A 20,014-nucleotide genomic window follows, 5' to 3' on the forward strand; every position below is an offset into this window, starting at 1 on the left:
TTTTACTGGCAATATACGGTAATCAAGTTAACTATCAGCTCTTACATTATATACTCTCCAGGTCAGCAAGGTTCAGAGAAAACACATACAACATTACTTCTACACAAATATATTATGGAAGTGGATTTCTTGCTTAGATTGGTACTTTTACCAATGTGAAAGATGAATAGCTTTAGACTCTTTTTTATTTTTAGTCCACAAAACGTGTACTTCTAAAGCCACATTTTGTAGTCACAAAGACCTTCATCCCTTTACTCTATCGTATTTCTCTATACTCATTTTTAAGCTCTTTCAGCTTCTACACAGCCTTTTGATAATTTTACTTAGGGTAGGCATATAAGCTGTGTTGACCAGATTTCTGTTTATGGCCATAGCAAACACATTATTCATTCTGCTGAAAGCTGACTTTTTATTTCAGTAGATACAAAAACTTTTCTTCTTCTTACAAAGTATGGTTCCTGTCATGCCTATAATACTAATAATTGTTTGGTCAAACGTATTTGTAATGGATACATATATGCTAGCAAGTTTCCCATAGTGCACAAACAGTATATTTAAGTAATTCCAGGAGACTGTGCCCACAGATTTTTCTTTTCTGGGAAAGGCATGTGGTCCACATCTGTAACAAGAACAACAAAAATAATGAGTCTGCATTATTCAAAGAGATAACAAAAATTCATCAGCTGATTTAAAACTATTCCCCAAAACTCTTAGCATCAAAGGCTACCTAAATCCCTGAGTTGAAATCATCAATGTACCACTGGAGATAACAAGACCAAATGAATGCAGTGAATTCTCAGAAACCATGGGACTGCTCAAAAAAGGGCCGAGTGCTGGAGTGACCGATTCATGATGCTTTTCTTTGAAGTTGCTACTTTTTTTTGAATTTTCAGAAGCACTGAAGATGTTACTCACCTTCTGTGTCCCTATGGCTGCTCCACTGTAGGTGTATCCACGTCTCTGAGCCTCAGATTGGAGATTTTAGGCTTGCCTTGAGGCTATCTAGTGCTGCACGGGCGAACTGTCCTTAGTTCCTTCTCTACCACAGAGACTCTTATTAAGAGCTCCAAAGCAGAGGCAAAGTGGGTGGTTTGTGGAGCACCCATAAGGACACACATCTCAAAGAACCACCGTTACTGCACAAGGTGAGTAACCTCTTCTTCTTCAAGCAGTGTCCCTATAGGTACTCCACTGTAGGTGGCTCTAGAACAGTAGCCCTGATGGAGGGGTGGGGCTTCGGAGTCGAGTCTAGTACTGATGATAATACCGTGGATCCAAACATAGCATCTGATACTGGGTCATAGGTGATAGCATAATGTTCCACACAAGTATGAGCAGATGCCCAAGTTGCTGTTCTGCATATTTCTGTGATGGGAATGTTTTTGATGAAGGCAACAGACTTGGAAACAGATCTCGTGGAATTGAACTCCAGATGGAGGTTGAAGATTGTGGGTACAATAGTAATAGGCAATGCAGTTTGATATCTATCTAGAGCATCTTTGTTTCGAGACTGAGGATACTTTAGACCTCTCTGCAATTGAAAGCAATAGTTTAGAAGATTTTCTGAAAATGTTTGTTCTATACAAATGGAATGCCAAAGCTCTCCTGACATTGAGTGTATGTAATATTGCTTTTCTCTGGTCATGATGTGGCTTTTGGAAGAAGACAGGGAGATGAATAAGTTGCTTTATGTGGAAGGCAGAGGATACTTTCAGAAGGAACTTTGGGTATGGTCTCTGTGAGACCTTATCCCTAAAAAACATTGCGAAGGGTGGGTGTGCCATTAGAGCTCCTATTTCTTAGTCTGAGCAGGACCTTTGATATGAGAGGAATCAGAGGAAAGGCGTAAAGGAGACCTGCATTGCAGTGAAAGAGGAAGGCATCTGGAGCAGTACTGGGAGCATATTTTGGTTTTGGTCATGGCAAATAAGTCTATTTGGGGGACTCCCCAATGCTGAAATACATTGTGGAGGACAACAGGGTCCATTTCATATTTGTGTTCCTGTTAGAATATCCTGCTGAGGGTGTATGCTGTGATATTCTGCACACCCCGCAGGTAGACTGCTGACAAGATGATGCTGTGCCATGCACCAATTCCATAGTTTCACTGTCTCTGCGCAAAGGGATGGTGATCTCACTCTTCTTGGTGGTTTATGTAGAATATACATGACTTTTATATGTTTGCCCTTGATCAATGATAGGAAATGTGAACAATCATTCCTGACGGCTCTGAGCTCCAATAGGTTGATATGTAGTGTTGATTCTAAGGGGGACCATTTGCCTAGAAACATGTGATTGTCTAGATGAGCTCCCCAGCACAGTAAGGATGCGTCTATTGCAGCGGTGGGCAAACTACGGCCCGGGGGCCACATCCGGCCCTTCATGTTTTAATCCAGCCCTCGAGCTCCTGCCGGGGAGCAGGGTCCGGGGCTTGCCCCGCTCCAGCCGGGGAGTAGGGTTGGTCCTGCTCTGCACGTGCTGTGGCTCCGCACAGCCCCCAGAAGCAGCATTATGCTCCCTGCTCCAAGTGTGGCCCCCATAGCTCCCATTGGCCAGGAACCATGGCCAATGGGAGCTGCAGAGGTGTCGCCTGCGGATGGGGCAACGCGCAGAGCTGCCTGGCCACGCCTTTGCATAGGAGCCAGAGGGGGATATGCTGCTGCTTCCAGGAGCTGCTTGAGGTAAGCGCTGCCTGGAGCCTGCCCCCCTGCCGGGCCCCAACTCCCTGCCCCAGCCCTGGTCCCTCTCCCGCCCTCCAAACCCCTCTGTCCCAGCCCGGAGCCCCCTCCTGAACCCTGAACTCCTCATTTCTGGCCCCAACCCAGAGCCTGCACCCCAGCCGGAGCCCTCATTCTCTCCCACACCCCAACCCCAAATGTCAATAGTATTCATGGCCCGCCATACAATTTCCATACCCAGATGTGGCCCTTAGGCCAAAAAGTTTGCCCACCCCTTGTCTATTGTCAGTATCAATGTTGGAGGTGGCTGAATGAATGGGACCCCTGTGCAGATATTCTGTGGATCTTTCTGCCATTCAAGATGGTCTTTGACTGTCAAGGGTAGTTTGTTTTATCTGTCTCTGTTTGGTGTGTATACTGCTTTGAGTCATGCCTGAAGGCAATGCATGTGGAACCCTGCATGACTTATTTCAAAGGTGTTTGATGTCAGGTGCCTGGTAGTTGAAGACAATTTCTGGCCCAGGTCTTGGGGCTGATCTGAATAGTGTCAATAAAAATGATTAAGGTGTTGAACCTGTGTAGTGGGAGGAAGGCTTTGGCTTTCACCGCGTCTAGATAGGCTCCTATAAATTTTAGATGTTGCACTGGAGTTAGAGTGGATTTTTGAGTGTTCAATTGTAATCCCAACTGCATTAAAAACATCCATAGTCTTTTGTGTGGCTAATAGGACATCATCGAAGGATTGTGCCTTGAGCTGGCAGTCATCTTGATATAGACATGTCATGATTCCTAATTTGCAAAGGTGAACGCTGCCACAGGTAGGATCTTCTAGAACACTCTGGATGTGGATGATAGACTGAATGGAAGCACTCTGTATTGAAAATGGTCTTGACCCAAGGTGAATCTCAGAAAACTCCTTTGGGATGGTTGAATCGCAATATGAAAATAAGTATCTTGGAGGTTGAGGGCCGAGAATCAGTCTCCCTCGTTCAGATATGGAATTACTGGAGCTAATGTAACCATTTTGAATATGTGTGCCTTTAAGTATTTGTTTAGTGACCTCAGATCCAGAATGGGTTCTATAGCACCAAGGCGGCTACTCAATGGTTCAAAAGCATAGAGATGTTCCGTTCAGAGAATGAGAAAGAGGTGCTATTACATAGCAGAATAATAACGATTTGTCACATGTTTATGCAGAAGTGGAAAAGATTCCAAATTTGGTGTGACTCAAAACATGTTACCCCCACATCCTCTAGCCTCCCGCTAGTAATAGACTACAACCTAGATCTAAAAAATCAGAATTATCTCTAAGTTCAGTAAAGGTACATCTTGCAGCCCTAAATGCCTTTCATCATAACATGGACAGCTACTCCGTATTCATTCATCCTACAAAAAGCTTCCTCAAGGGCATGGGTAGGGCCCTACCAAATTCACAGCCATGAAAAACACGACGACTGTGAAACCTAGTCTCCCGCAGTGAAATCGGGTCTTTTGTGTGCTTTTACCCTATACTATACAGATTTCACGGGGGAGACCAATGTTTCTCAAATTGGGGGTCCTGACCCAAAAAGGAGTTGCAGGGAGGTCGCAAGGTTATTTTAGTGGGGGGGAGGGGGTCACAGTATTGCCACCGTACTTCTGCACTGGGCAGCCGGAGAGTGGCAGATATTGGCCGGGGACCCAGCTCTGAAGGCAGTGTCCTGCCAGCAGCAGCACAGAAGTAAGGGTGGCAATACCATACCATGCCACTGCTGCCTGGTGCGGCAGTGCCTTCAGAGCTGGGTGGCCGGAGAGTGGTGACTGCTGACCAAGGGCCCAGCTCTGCATGCACCAGCGCAGAACTAAGGATGACAATACCATACCAGGCCATCCTTACTTCTGTGCTGCTGCTGGCGGCGGCTCTGCTTTCAGGTCTGGGCTCCCGGCCAGCAGCCGCCGCTCTCCAGCAGGCCAGCTCTGAAGGCAGCACCGCCACCAGCACCAGCGCAGAAGTAAGGGTAGCAGTTCCGCAACCCTTCCTACAATAACCTTGTGACCCTCCCACAACTCCTTTTTGGGTCAGGACCCCTAAAAAAGCACACCATAACATTTCAGATTTAAGCAGCTGAAATCATGAAATTTGCCATTTAAAAAATCCTATGACTGTGAAATTGACCAAAATAGACCGTGAATTTGGTAGGGCCCTAGGTATGGGAAACCTCTTCCCACAAATCAGATATCCTAATCCAACATGGGACCTTAACCTGGTCCTCAAGTGCTTTAGAAAGCCTTCTTTTGAACCCATGGCCACATGCTTGCTTACGCATCTGTCTATGAAAATGGCGTTCATAGTGGCCATCACCTTGGCTTGCAGAATCAGGGAAATAGGAGCTCTAATGGCACACCCACCCTTCACAATGTTTTTTAGGGAGAGGTCACACAGAAACCACACCCAAAGTTCCTCCTGAAAGTATCTTCTGCCTTCCACATAAACTAATTTATTCACCTGCCTACCTTCTTCCCAAATACACACCATGACAAGAGAGAAGCACTGAAATAACTGTTCTGTCTGACAAATTGATCAATAAAATGGGAAAGTAGGGTAAGAACAAGAATACTTATGTTTTTATTTTTTGACATGAGCAAAGGAAATTCCAGGTCACTATAAATTAGTATTTTATACAGTGCCACCTAAGAACAAAGGTGTCTTAGTAATATGTCATTGTGGTATCTTTACAAACTACTAGTGGCCTTTTTCTTTGTTATATCATTGTACAGTTTGTAATCTAAGTCATAATGCTACAGAGTATTGCTCCTAATGTACTATTTAAGCTCCATAGAGACGGAAAGATTATACCTGTCATGCTTTGACAGCAAACTTGTTGGAACAATATAGAAGATACCACCTGACATGTTTGGAGAAAGAGACAGCAGGTTAAATTGTAGCTGGAGCATTTAAATAGAGCAATCTGAAAGGAGGTTTGATCATTTGCAGCAGATGTGCTAGGTGATGGATGGATTACTGTGATGTTGTCTGTAATACAGCACATAATTCAGTGGTGTGTGATTGATTCCACTTATTAGCTTGGGTTTAACATACCATGATCCAAGTTTGCAAGACAAATATGTGAGCTTCAATTTACAGATAGGGTTCAGGTGACAGAACATCTCTGGCAATGCGGGTTATGTGTTTCAAGTGGAGTTTGCTAATAACTCTTTGATTCCTTGTGTTGACAATAAAGAAATCATGACCCAGACTAACAACTTCTAGAAGAAAACGAATAATTCAAAGAGACTGGTACCTTGCTGTATTTTCTCTGTGATTAATAAAAGCTTTCATTAACTACATCAATGTTAAAATGGAGATAATTCTGTCACGTTGATTCGGCCTCTAGATTGTGCTAGTGCACACACACACATACATACACAAATACATACAAAGCCTTTTATTTTGTGCGCTTACTTTGCAAAAACTCCTGTGGTGAGCTTGGAACATTATTACTGTGCAATAGCATAATAACTATTAAAACTGACCTAAAATTGTACATGGTACTTGAATTGTATTTTTACTTTCAATATTCCCATATATTGGGTATAAATATTTATAGGAAAATCCTTTTTCTCTTATTTCTAAATGCTTAAAGTGAAGTCTCAATCCCTGCAACATTATATCATAATATGCTCTGCATTGATAACTACTGTATACACTTTAATGCACTGATTCAGGAAAACTCCCTCAGTTGCCCTGAAGCTGCTACTGTAACCCTAGTCCTAATCAGCCCAAAGGAGGGGGAAAAAACAGAGTAATCCCCAGTCCTGGGGCTGCTAGCGGAGGCCTCCCAGAAATGTGTTCCATCCTATGCAGGAAATGTTTCACTCTTGTGCAGCCCCAACAAATCCTGCCCTTCCTGTTTACAGTGGAACTGCATTGTTTCCTCTACAAAAAGAGGGAACAGAAGAATATACAGTAACTAGTATTTGTAGAAGATGAGGCCTAATTTGGGCCTTATTCTATCAAGGTCAAAGACAAACTTCAATTAGTTAGGAACTGGATTGTGGCTTTTGAAGGTCTTTTTGGTAAAACTGATTTATGCTTAGCGCTGTGGCTGTTATAGTGTTCCAGAAACCTCCTCCTCAAAGTGAAATATGCTATTTACCTTTGCTAGATGTGGCTGGTAGGACCAATGCTGATCTGCAGTATTAAGGCAACAAAAGTATTTTCTTTACAATGTCAGTTCTTTCCATGAAAGAGCTAGCTGGTGACTTAATGCTTGTTAGACTGAAGTTTGACGGATGTAGCAGATCATGGAGATATCCACTGTAATAAGAAATGAATAAAGATTGTTTTGGAATTTCTATCACATAATGGAAACATAAAAACACAACAAACCTTTGTGGAAGACAGTCTTTGAAAACAAATTAACTTACCAACCAGGCATTGTCTTGAGGGAACCTGACACATCGTTGGCTAGGAATCAGCAGAGACATCTGTTGAATGTAAACCTCCTGGTTGGTACGTGAGTATATGGTAACCACATTTGTGATCACATCATTAGTGTCAGAACATGACATGCATATTTATCCTGCATTAGAGCCTTCTGTTTTTGTAATCTCTTCTTTGTGAAAAATAAGTACAGAGACATGCAGTGGTGCCAATTATAGCTGGAAAACCAGCCAAGTTGAAAAATTCTTCTTTTTCAATCCCTTGCTGGTTGAAAATCACAGGAAGCTGAAGATGTATACAAATAAAATAAAGATCGGTAACAGAGAGGGCATTAGGCAAGGGAAGACTGTTCCTGGATCAGTACCAAGAATGAGGTATGATACTCATTGATTGATAAAAACCAAAAATAGTTTCTGCTCTGTGACTGGATGACTGAAACTTTACAAACAGGGACAAGCACTTCCTGGGCATATTTTTTCTCTGTGAATATCCTTGTTTACATAACAAACAGCTATTCTGAAAATGCTGCTGTGGAGAAACACCTGTTTGCACCATTTTTTCCAGAGAAGTGCGAACATGGTGAAAGTCACATCTCTTGTTTTGCACTATTCACTCAGATCTAGTAGGAGTAGAGGATATTTTTATTACCCATCACACACATGTAATTCCTCTGATTGATCTCTGCACCAGCACATTAATGGTCTCTTTGGGCAAAATTTTGTCTTCAGATGAGTGCACAGAGCTTTGAAATATGACAGGGACAGCCATGTGTATGTATCCAAGAGTAGAATTTGGCCTGCTGACAGCAAGTTTACCACAGCCTTAAAGATTTATTACAATTCACAATCAAGTTTTGCCAATATTTAGAACTAGCAATCAGTGACTCAAGTCATGCATTTTGTAGACTTTTAAGAATTAAATCTAGGCACAAAATGGAATTTTGTATGTGGGAAGCAAAAGCTTATAACCTGTATCTTTGTCACAGACGTTCAACAGAAAGGGTTCTCCTGTGATGCAGAGGGGCAGAGAACCCTGCAGGCCAATTTTTGAAGAGGGTATTTGATGCTGACACAAGTTAAGGAGTAGCAGCATTACCTAGAACCAAACAGTGTGGTCAGGAATTGTGCATAGTTCTTCATGGTACTCCGCTAAAGCACCTCTGGTTTTGTCTTCTTTTGTAACAGTGGCTGAGCCTCATTTGAACACAGACACTCCAATTATGTCAAACAGTGCAGTAGTTTTCCGAGGACAAATATTCACTAGGATGAAACAACCAAACTGTTTTTCAGTTGCAACCCATAATAGGATTTAAATGCTTTAAATTCTAAGCTGAAAGGCGCGTGCATTAATTCATAGGGCAAACATTCCCACTGTCAATAAAATGTTTATAAGTAATGACATCACCATTCTTTGCCATATTTAAAAAAAAAAAAAAACAGAAAGGAGAACAAACAACAACAAGGGACAGAAAAGAAAATTATTTGGGCGAAGGAGAGGCTATTATGGACTAAATAGAAAGTTGCCTTAGTACTACTTATGATATGAAATGTAATCAGATTTCTAAAGTACCCATCAAAGTCTTCAGTTTTGAGTGTCAACTGTTGAAACTATGTGGAGGGATAAGATTCTTGCTTCTTGCCAGCCTTTAGGTGGAAAACTTTAAACAACATTTTTGAAGAGTAAGTGAGGGAAGATCAAATTATGGTTTTGTCACTAACAAAGATGTCAATAAAAAAAGAGTTCCTGTTGAAAGTGTATTTCATGCTAAATTAAACACCCAAAACAGTAGTACACTTTATTTGCAAAAGGCCCACACCTTTTAAAAACCTGCACACATTGTAGGAAGTTTTCAGAAGATTAGCCTCCTTATTTGCATCTGACAAATTGATGTGCATAAATTTGAGTACTTGCACCTTTAACTACCTAATTATAGGTGCAAACCATGCAATTACAGGCAAAAGTATTTAGACTTGCCCTGCACTGTTCATTCTGCAGGCACAAGAGAGCTAGCTCAAGATTTCTAACCAATTATTTTTTTTGGCAAACTTCCTCTATTGTACAATGCAGTACATACTGAAGGCACTATATAAATGATAAAAAATAATGAAAGCCTTATTACTCATACTGTGTTCAAATGAATATGCTAGACAGAGATTGGTGCATGTCATTCCATAGTGAACACAAAATATACAAAGGAACTACATGTTTTCTGAGACACTGCACGTGCCTGAGAAAGTGGTGATACATGGCTGTCTCTGAAGATTTACACCTGAGGTGTGTACAAACAGGGATTTGCAAAGACTTTGTGTTGTTCTTCTCCAACTGATGAGGGCAGGATGATGTTCAGTTATCTCTCTATTCCTTTATTATAAAGCATCAAAATAATTTCCTTTGACTTACAGTCAACACATCTGATTAGTAGTAGCATAATGTAGTCCCCTTGCAAATAATCTACCAGTTATATCCATGAATATCTAAAAGAGGAAGTGTAAAGTGATTTTGATTCAACTTACTCTGTGTGTTACTCTGTGTCCTACCAAGCAGATGAAGGGTACAGTATTCACAGTCAAAATAGCAATGATATGTCAAAAAAGATCAGACAAGCCTTACAATATAACATCTAAACTACAGACAATAGCTATCCCTAAGAAGTTTATACTACCTAGGCAGTATATAGCAGTACTCTTTTGGCTTTCACTGACACAACTGCATAGTGGTAGTGAATTTCCTAGACACATGACAAGCCTCCTCCACACCCCACAACTGGAAGTCTTCAGAGTAACCTTGCACTGCTGACCTCTTCTGCTGAATCAGTGTCCAGTGTTCCCAAGGGCTCAACCAAGAGAAGCTTGCAATGAGACTGCAATCTGGGACTATCAAATTGCAAACCACTGAGTGCCTATGTAAACTGAGAGGTGCAGAGAAAAACGTTGGGGAGGGGCATAAGGACTGAATTGCAATAATTTTTAATAGTATAAAGGAAAACAAATATTTAGATTCTCTTAAATATTTTGGGATTAATTTTTGAAAAATGTTGAAGAAGAAACAACTAGTGACAACTACATGGAATCTGCTTTAAATATTGACTGCAAAGCCAAAAACAATGAAAAAAAATCACCCAGCATTTGGCAAAAGCAATGCTGACATTGTAGAATCTGCTCTATGCCATTTGCATAAGTATTACAACTATCTAAATAGGGAATTCACTTCTTGAACAAACTAACCAAATCATATAATTTAATGAAAGCAGAACTTTACATCTGTACAAAAACAGTCACACAATATAAGCCAGTTGTAAAACTGGTACAAACATAATTCTGATTGGATCCTTTTATCTGCCAGCCGCAGAGACAAGGATAATGGAACATAATAAGTATGGCATATTTGAAACTGAATCATGTTATAAAACTGTCATAATTTTAATTTCATCACATAGTTAGGGACACATGAATCCATTTCCATCTAATACCCCAAATAATGCTTTTATTACTCTCACATTCAGACCTCCTATTCTGAGAAACATTTTCTATAGCAAACTACAGTAAATGCACATATATAAAATTAACCCCACTGGAGGAGAAATAATTAGCTTACCATAGGAGGTTATGGAGCAGGGATCAGATCTGAGTAATTTAGAAGCAAGACTGGGGGATTCTAGGTACTAGAAGATTGAGCAATTTTTGAAACTTTCAGCTGGTGAAATGACATTCATGGAAGTTAGGTTAATAGAAGCCCTATAGTCCTTGAGTTCATGCAAACATTTAACAACCCCTCCCATCAATTAAGTAAAGAACCTTGCACTCTGCCAGAAATACCATTTCTTCTCCCGAGAGCATATTTTCTCCATGCAAATGATAGATAGAAAAAAAAATCAAGCCAGAACAAGTGGTGAAATAATCTAAAAGGATTTTCCTTTTTAAAAATCTTCTCTAGTCATCTTATATTTTTTATTTGGGGTTTCCTACATGCTAATAAAATATCTCACAGTTTATTACATTTTAAAATTTAACAAGCGTGGCCCGTATGAAGCCTGCTGCCTAAATGATACATAAGGCATTCTACAGTGCAGTCTCCCACATTTTTAATGCAAATGTGGGGGACACATGAGAGGTGCCATCATGCATTGATCAAGATGGAACATTGCATGATGTTCTTGATGTCTCTTCCAGCCCTCCATTTCTATGACTGTATGATACGATCTGTAGTCAGCAAGGAAGACATATTGCAAATGAAGTGACCAAGCTCTGCTTCATTTTGTGTTAATTGGAGGCCCCGCTGATCCTGCAAAGCTCTGAGCATTTTTTCTTGAGTGGTGTTCAGATCTCTAAATTCTCACTTGTGTCAATGGGAACTGGGGGCACTCAGCACCTCTCAGTTGAACCCTAATTGCATCGGCCAGCTCCTAGCAAATTGCCAATGTGATCTATGTAAGGCAAAGTTTCATTCATTCATTCAAAAAGATTAAGATGTTGGGCTTCTTTCTAATAATTGCTCATACCTTTCATTATACTACAAACAGAGCAGTCCTCTATGCTGGAAACTGCATTGATATTTCCTAACCATTAGACCTGAGAAAATGGCTTCAATTTTAGATAAAATTTATAATAACAAAAGGAAAAAAATCATTTACCTCACACAGAATTGATTTTTTTTTAAAATCCAATATGCCTTTTAAGCTATTACATCTTTTAAGAACTGAGGGTCCATTTACCAATTGCGATTGTCGGTCATGCCTGTTTTGCAGACTGGTCTACCACACAGCTTTTTCAAAGACAAAAATGTTAAGCAAAAATGACATCAGTATTGTAAAATCTAAGTATAATGTACAGCACTGATATGCTCAAACTCCATGCATTTAAATTCCGTTGTATGATAATTTATGTTGATCATGTCTTCAGACTTAGCATACTCACCCCTAACAAGGAGTTCTGCCTCATCTGACACACTGTCTGCTGTGGTCTGTACCCTGCAGCCATATCTCCCAGCATGCATCAGAAGGATGTTCCTGATCATTAAATCTGCAGAGGATGCTTGCTGAAAGAGGGATGAAGTTCGAGTTTAAAACGTTGCAAATCTGCCCCATTCAAGGTGGTTTATAGGGGTACTTTGGATACTGAGGCAAAGTCCCTGTTGCAGGTTTTAGTTTATATTAAAATAATTTTCAGAAAACTAACTCCCTGTTTTAAGGAATGCAGAGGGAAGTGCTTTTAATAAAATTATCAACAGCTATTAAAGGGCAGTATTTTTATTTCTAATATACTTAGTAAATAACTAAAGAAAAACCTTTGCATTGCTGAAGAAATAATTACCCACGCATGCCTGCATGCAGAGAGAAACGCTTTCCAAATGGACAATAAATACCAAATTTATTAACTAAACCAAAACTCTCTGGCAGGAGTAATGGCATTAATTGCAGTTACTGGCTCTTTTGGAAGGAGACGAAGTTAGCTGGAAAAGTTAGTGATGATTAATGTTTAGGTCAGTAGGGGAAAATTAACAAAATCTTGAATAAGACAACGCAAGAGATTCCCTGTCCCCCACCCCGCCCCTTTAGAATGTGTATGTACTTCCAGCTGAAGTGTGCACTCCTTTGATGTCTGTAAATAAAGAACATGGAGTAATGGGAGTCCCAGCTTTTGCTCTTTAGGGTTGTAGTCAACAGTGATCAGTGTGCTCAAAAACTGTGACTGGAAACAGGCAAGACGACGACGGTACAACTGCCCTTTGAAGTATGAATAGCTGTGTCTGAGAATCGCAATCTTATTTAATAAATTCAAGTGATGGTTCTAGGCTTCTGGATGCACCAGACCACAGCCACACCCAAAGTCTGTTGAAGTAAATAGGAGTTGTTCCATTGGCTTCAGTAGGCTTTAGAGATCAGGCCACTACACATTAATGACTTAACACTGTTTCTTTGCTCCTCAGCTAGGGGAAGGGATATTTCTCTTTGGGGGACAGTCACCCATATCAGGAGGCCAGCATACCATGTGTGTTTAAAGTATGTGCATATGTGACTAGCACTGGTTTACAAGAGTTCTTTTGCTGCATTTATTTTAGTTTATGACAGCAAAACTTCCAAACTCTGTTCCAACTAGGTTTCCATTTCATAATCAGCAGAGATTTGTCCAACACAAGTATAGAAACATACTATTTTAACGGTGATAGTGGAACACCAAATTTCCCCTTAATAACAATAAGAATGAGCTTACATTTTATAATTCCTTTCATCTAAAGAGGGCTTTGCAAACTTTACTGCTTGTACAAACTATACAGTAAGATAACAAATGAATTTTTTCCCCATGCTAAGAGCCAGCACAATGCCTATATACCTCTGAAATCCAATACTGAAGGCTTAGATGGGACCTTAGTGGTGCAGAGACCTCAACCTTGTCCTCTTTTAAGAGATGCTGAGTGCTCTAAATTAATACTGTTGTCAATGGGAGGTGGGAATGAAGTCTATTTTGAATGTGCAGAGGAATGCTAATAAAGAGGCCCTGTGTTGAGTATAGGGATGGATTTCATCCTTAAGCCTTGTTTACAGAATTCTTGCCAGCAAATTAAAGAAGTATGGGCTGGATGAATGGACTATAAGGTGGATAGAAAGCTGGCTGGCTCAGCGGGTAGTGATCAATGGCTCCATGTCTAGTTGGCAGCCGGTATCAAGCTGAGTGCCCCAAAGGTCGGTTCTGGGGCCGGTTTTGTTCAATATCTTCATTAATGATCTGGAGGATGGCGTGGACTGCACTCTCAGCAAGTTTGCAGATGAGACTAAACTGGGAGGAGTGGTAGATACGCTGGAGGGTAGGGATAGGATACAGAGGGACCTAGACAAATTAGAGGATTGGGCCAAAAGAAACCTGATGAGGTTCAACAAGGACAAGTGCAGAGTCCTTCACTTAGGACAGAAGAATCCCATGCACTGTTACAGACTAAGGTCCGAATGGCTAGGAAGCAGTTCTGCAGAAAAGGACCTAGGGGTTACAGTGGACGAGAAGCTGGATATGAGTCGACAGTGTGCCCTTGTTGCCAAGGCTAACGGCATTTTGGGCTGTATAAGTAGGGGCATTGCCAGCAGATCGAGGGACGTGATCATTCCCCTCTATTCGACATTGGTGAGGCCTCATCTGGAGTACTGTGTCCAGTTTGGGGCCCCATACTACAAGGATGTGGAGAAATTGGAAAGAGTCCAGCGGATGGCAACAAAAATGATTAGGGGACTGGAGCACATGACTTATGAGGAGAGGCTGAGGGAACTGGGATTGTTTAGTCTACAGAAGAGAAGAATGAGAGGGGATTTGATAGCTGCTTTCAACTACCTGAAAGGGGGTTCCAAAGAGGATGGATCTAGACTGTTCTCAGTGGTAGCAGATGACAGAACAAGAAGTAATGGTCTCAAGTTGCAGTGGGGGAGGTTTAGGTTGGATATTAGGAAAAACTTTTTCACTAGGAGGGTGGTGAAGCACTGGAATGGGTTACCTAGGGAGGTGGTGGAATCTCCTTCCTTAGAGGTTTTTAAGGTCAGGCTTGACAAAGCCCTGGCTGGGATGATTTAGTTGGGAATTGGTCCTGCTTTGAGCAGGGGGTTGGACTAGATGACCTCCTGAGTCAGTTTCCAACCCTGATATTCTATGATTCTATGATACACATAGTTTTTATACTAATTTAATTATTTCATCTAAGGATGTGATTTTCTAAGGAAATAGTTTAATTGGCACCACCCCTAGTGTGGATGCAGTATGGTTTGTACTAGTATATACCAGTACAGTTAACACAATGCAATTTTTATGTGTTAACAACCTTATGTAGTACTGTAATGCAGCCATTTCTGGGTGGCAATTGATTAAAAAGGCAATACGCTGCAGCACAACAAAATAAGTGAGGCAGTTAAGAGTCCCATATCCAATTTGAACTATGGGGCAAATTAATTAGAGCTGTGCAGGAACCAGACTTTCTGCTTCACAGAAAATTCATGATTTTGAATTTTGATTTCATTCCTAATCTGCATAACATCATATTTGAAATTTCCCATAAAAACATTTTTGAAAAAAAATAATCTGGGGTAAATTAAAACATTTCATTTTGATAAAATCTAAATGTTTCATTTTGATACTGACTTTTTAAAATGTTATATTATAAATTATAATCTGAAGTAAAGTTTCAAAATGAAGTCATTTTGAAACAAAAAAATTGAAACATTTCGTTCTGCTAAGGACCTTTTCAAAACGCTTTGTTTCAACTTTTTATTTCAAAGTTAAATGTTGTCAAAACTGACGTGCCCATGAAAAGTTACTATTTTCATGAATCGGCATTTTCCCAGGGAAAACTGTTTATCATAGAACACCAGGGTTGGAAGGGACCTCAGGAGGTCATCTAGTCCAACCCTCAATTCTCAGCATCTAATCCCTGATTAAAAAACAATAGGGTTTCTAAGCTATACCCCACAAAAGGTCTAATTTGTGAGGCGTTCATCTGTGATGGGAATATAAATTAGATGCAGACCTGGTGCAATGCATCATGAACAGTGCAAAATGTGCATATAATGCTTCCTCAACATAATTTCAAGAAAGGTAGGAAACTGATTCCTTTTCCAGTCTGCTGCCAATTTCCCAACCCCAGCTTGAGTGAACAGACTTGGCAACGCAGCCATCATATAAAACCCCTCATTGGTTTGTTTTAAAATGCCATCTCTGTCACCCAATGGTAGCTTACACACATGCTAGGTGACACCTTGTATATATTTTTGGCTAGACCTCAGTGTTTGTTGTGCTGTGCTATATATTTTCTCTTTAGCACATTAGCAACCCATTGTTAACAGAATATTTTGTTTTACCGATAGGGTAAAGTAACCCTAAAACCATGGATTAAAGTTTAGGAGTTTCTACCTTCTGGTCCCATGTTCAATTCAAGCTCATTCTCCCTATTTAGATTCTTGTACAGACTCCCATCTCCATGGTATCCAAGAGCTTAGCTACAATGATGATGGTATCTGTCCTTCAGTTCTGCAACACCTAAGCATGGATGTACCCATTAATCAACTTTTATAATATTTGATTGTTCTATTCTTCATGCTCTGGATTCAAAGATGATCACAAGGCATGGCTAGAAAGAAAATCCCTCCTCTATAATATTGCAGAACTGGTTATTACTATTATTTGTATTATGGTAGCTCCTAGGAATCCCAAACAAGGATCGGTGCTAGGTGCTGTACAGACACATAACAAAGATGTCAATCCCCTTCCCCAGAGAGTTAACAACCTACATGTCAGAAAGGCCACAACTGGTGGATGAAACAGAAAAACTGAGTGGGGGTAAGTTGGAGGATGAGATAATGATACATCTTTGTTGCTTTTTACAGATATATCAATGCGCCTCTTGTCTAATCACTGCCAAATAAGAATGATTTGCCGGCACCAATAGCAGAGGTAGGTTTTCAAATTTAGGAATTAAAATTTAGGTAAGAATTTAAAATAGGAAAAGGTAATTTTTGTCAGAGTTTCCCCCCCTGCATGGGGCCAGCAAGGGAGAAAGTGTGGAGATGTTGCTTGTTGGAGAAGTGGACAGGTGGGGGACTGAGGCTGCCATTGGTACCATAGAGAATGCAGGAGTGAATGGCACAATAAATTAGATCCGATAGTAGAAAGTTATGGTGGTATTTTGCCTTCTGAAATATCTGACACTGCTGGAGACAGGGTACTGGAATGCATAGACCAATCATCTGACCGGGTACAATTCAGAAATTCTAAGTACTATTCTGAAAATCCAGAAACTCTCTCACATCACTCAAATCCTTGCTAGGACATCTGAGCATTTTGCAATAGGAGAACATAAAAGAGACGCACACTATTTCATTTCTGTAAGGAGTCGACTTGGGGATAAAAAGTTTTTAACTTTTCTAGCACAACAGTGCTTATTAGCCACGAAACATGGATTATTCAAGAAGATTAATGTTTTTGATATAAACTTTAGGTATTTAAAGGATAAGACCAACATCAGTCCACATTTCAGTCTCTCCTTTGAGGATAATCTACATTTAATGTGGGCTTTCTTGTGAAGGGAGGAAAAAGCATTATAGATAGCAACTGTCTGGTTTAATTGCTAAGGAGTGGTCTCAAAATCTTTGCTGTCACTAACTACTACAGGGTTCATGACTTTATGAATCCTAATATTCTCATCAGGAAAATAATGTGTATTTAATCTGCATACTTAAATAACTGGGCAAATTGGCAGCAATTGGAAGAATCATTGTTATAAATGAGGGAGAGCAGTGCAATAAAACGGATCCCTGTGAAACATTTAAGTTTATTACAGAATAACAGTATGTGCAACAACCAGCATTACTTGGAATGTGTGAGGGGAAAAAAAATAAACTTGCTTGCTTTTAATATAAATTGATATGTGTTTAGAAATTAGTGGCCTGATCATGAGAGGTGCTGAGTAGCTGCAAATCCTACTGTAGCCCATGGGAGTTGCGGGAGTAGAATATCTTGGAGAATTGGGCCACCTCACTTTCTAGCTACATGAAAGGCACTCCAGAGACATTTCCCTCCTATGCAAGTCAGGAATTCTAGGATGCCTCATCATATAACAAAAACAATGAGGAGTCCTTGTGGCACCTTAGAGACTAACAAATTTATCTGCCTATAAGCTTTCATGGGCTAGAACCCACTTCATCAGATGCATCTCTAAGGTGCCACAAGGACTCCTCATTGTTTTTGCTGATATAGACTAACACAGCTACCACTCTGAAACCTGTTATCATATAACAGTACATCTGTAAAGCTTATCTGGCCCCTTGGGTTTAAAATTCTGGATGACAGTACATGTGGGTTCTGTGGGGTTTGGGGCTGAGGAAGTCCTGTTTTTATACAAAGTTCAGGGTTTTGAAACCTTGGAAAACAACCAAGAACTAAAGTTTTCATAAAGCAAGAAAAATATTGTTGGTGAAGATGAAGATCACAATTAACTGGCACATGAGGACTACTTTGTGCTGCTCCAGTTGCACAAAGCTGGCCTAAAGCCACCTTAGCTGGGTACTAAAAATTCCCCCAATGTGGGCAAGGAGTTGTAGGTAGTATAGAGCTGACATCAGCTCCTATGTTGTCCTACTTCTGGCTGCTGGTGTAAGGGCTCCCTTACACCTGGTTGCTCTCTGGGGGCTACTGTCAATTGGCATACATATGAGTGCCTGTCAGGTTGCCTTAATTTACACCAAGGACTAGCCTGGTGCCCAAACTTCCCCATGATAGTGGGAAGTAAGGGTTGGTGAAAGAAGGAGGCTAAAAGCTGGCATGAAAGCCACCTTTGCACACACTCAGTTCCCTTTTGGATTTGTGATGAACACTCCCGGAGAACTGGTGTCAAAGAGATTAAGCGTAGGATTTTCAAAAGCATTTAGGGTACGTCTATTGGGGATCGATGTATCGCATCTCGTCTAGACGCGATACATCGATCCCCGAACGCGCTCCCCGTCGACTCCGGAACTCCACCAGGGTGAGAGGCGGAAGCAGAGTCGACGGGGGAGTGGCGGCCGTCGATCCCGCACCACGAGGATGCGAAGTAAGTCAATCTAAGATATGTTGACTTCAGCTACACTATTCTCGTAGCTGAAGTTGCGTATCTTAGATCGATCACCCCCCAGTGTAGACCAGGCCTTAGTGTTGGCCTAACTACTTCCACTGAAGTGAATGGCAAAACCCCAATAGACTTCAATGGGAGCAGAGTTAGACCAGAGCATTTAGTTTTTGAAAACCCAACCTGGGGAGTGTTGCTCAGTCCTAGCAGAAAGATTAATGGATTTGTTCACTGTAAATGGTAACTGAAATAGATTGCATTTGTATGGGGATGATCATCTCCAGTACTGAAGACAACTCTTATAAAGGAGGCATATCTGGCCTGAAGCAAGCCTAGGTTAAAGGTCTGCCTTGGTGGTTTGGATGTGTTCTAAAGCCCTCACAGATGCCATTCAAAATCCTGTCCTTACAGATAAGGAGCAAACACAGGGCAAAAAGGAAAAATGGCTTATATAAAATATTGTGGCTGGTTAGTTGAATCTTATCTAAATCCTGATCAGACTCACTTTCTCCTATTTCCTAACAACTTTGAACAAGTCTCAAGAGCTTCTCCAGCACACATCACTGACCATAAGCAAGACTGGTAGCTCACAAGATTAGAACAAACCCACAACCTCAGAAAAGAGATTGCAGAGTAGAGATTCCACACTGGGAATTTCATGGGTAGGGGTTCTTTCTGGATGATTTGGAAGAGGGATGAGTCTATTGAGGGTGTTAGAGAGAAAGTTGAGGATAGTGAGGATGATAGTTATGCAAACTGAACCATAAAAGAATTGGGTTTAGTTTCTGGAAAGGACTGAGGTCCAGAGGTTCAGACTGGTGGAAAAATTTTACAAAGTGGTTTGGTTTACCCTTTATAAAAGCTAAGTACAGTCTTATTGTAGCTAGTGTTTAGGTTTGAAAAATGAGATTACATTCAGATTTAGAAATCGTTTAAAAGACAGTGATCTCTTAATAGGAGTGCAGCAAAAATTCTCATACAGTAGCTATTAAAAGTAACCAAAGCCAGAATCCCTGTCTTTTACTTTTTGACTTCTGTTGCTAAAATAGATCTAACATTTCAGTAAGTTCAGAGACATAGTTTCCCTTTGGGTAGGATAAAAGAAAGTTGGTTACAATGAAGCAAGAAGTGTCAAAAGGGTTCAAAACTCGACCAGCATGATATAGAATTGCCTGAGGTACATGTCAATACGTGCTCCTAATATTCTTAAAAGCTCAAATGAGTGGTGTCATGAAATTGCCATGTTTTTGTGTGTTCTCTTCTAAACAAAATCAGATCCTGGTTCAATTAATCTATGGGAAGGCTGCATGCTATGGCTTAGCTCTTCAGCCACGGGGTCAAT

General features: G+C 40.7%; 1 protein-coding gene across 1 annotated transcript in view; it reads right to left on the bottom strand.

The window, feature by feature from the left end:
* The window catches only part of CNTN5 (contactin 5), a 407,321-nt gene that overhangs the window by 61,297 nt on the left and 326,010 nt on the right, over window positions 1-20,014 (bottom strand). The window contains exon 14 of the mRNA XM_065397605.1: window positions 12,015-12,135. Coding sequence (XP_065253677.1) covers window positions 12,015-12,135 — 121 coding nt within the window. The remainder of the gene's footprint in view (window positions 1-12,014; window positions 12,136-20,014) is intronic.

Source organism: Emys orbicularis, chromosome 1, assembly GCF_028017835.1.
Source record: "Emys orbicularis isolate rEmyOrb1 chromosome 1, rEmyOrb1.hap1, whole genome shotgun sequence".
Lineage (NCBI taxonomy): Eukaryota > Metazoa > Chordata > Testudines > Emydidae > Emys > Emys orbicularis.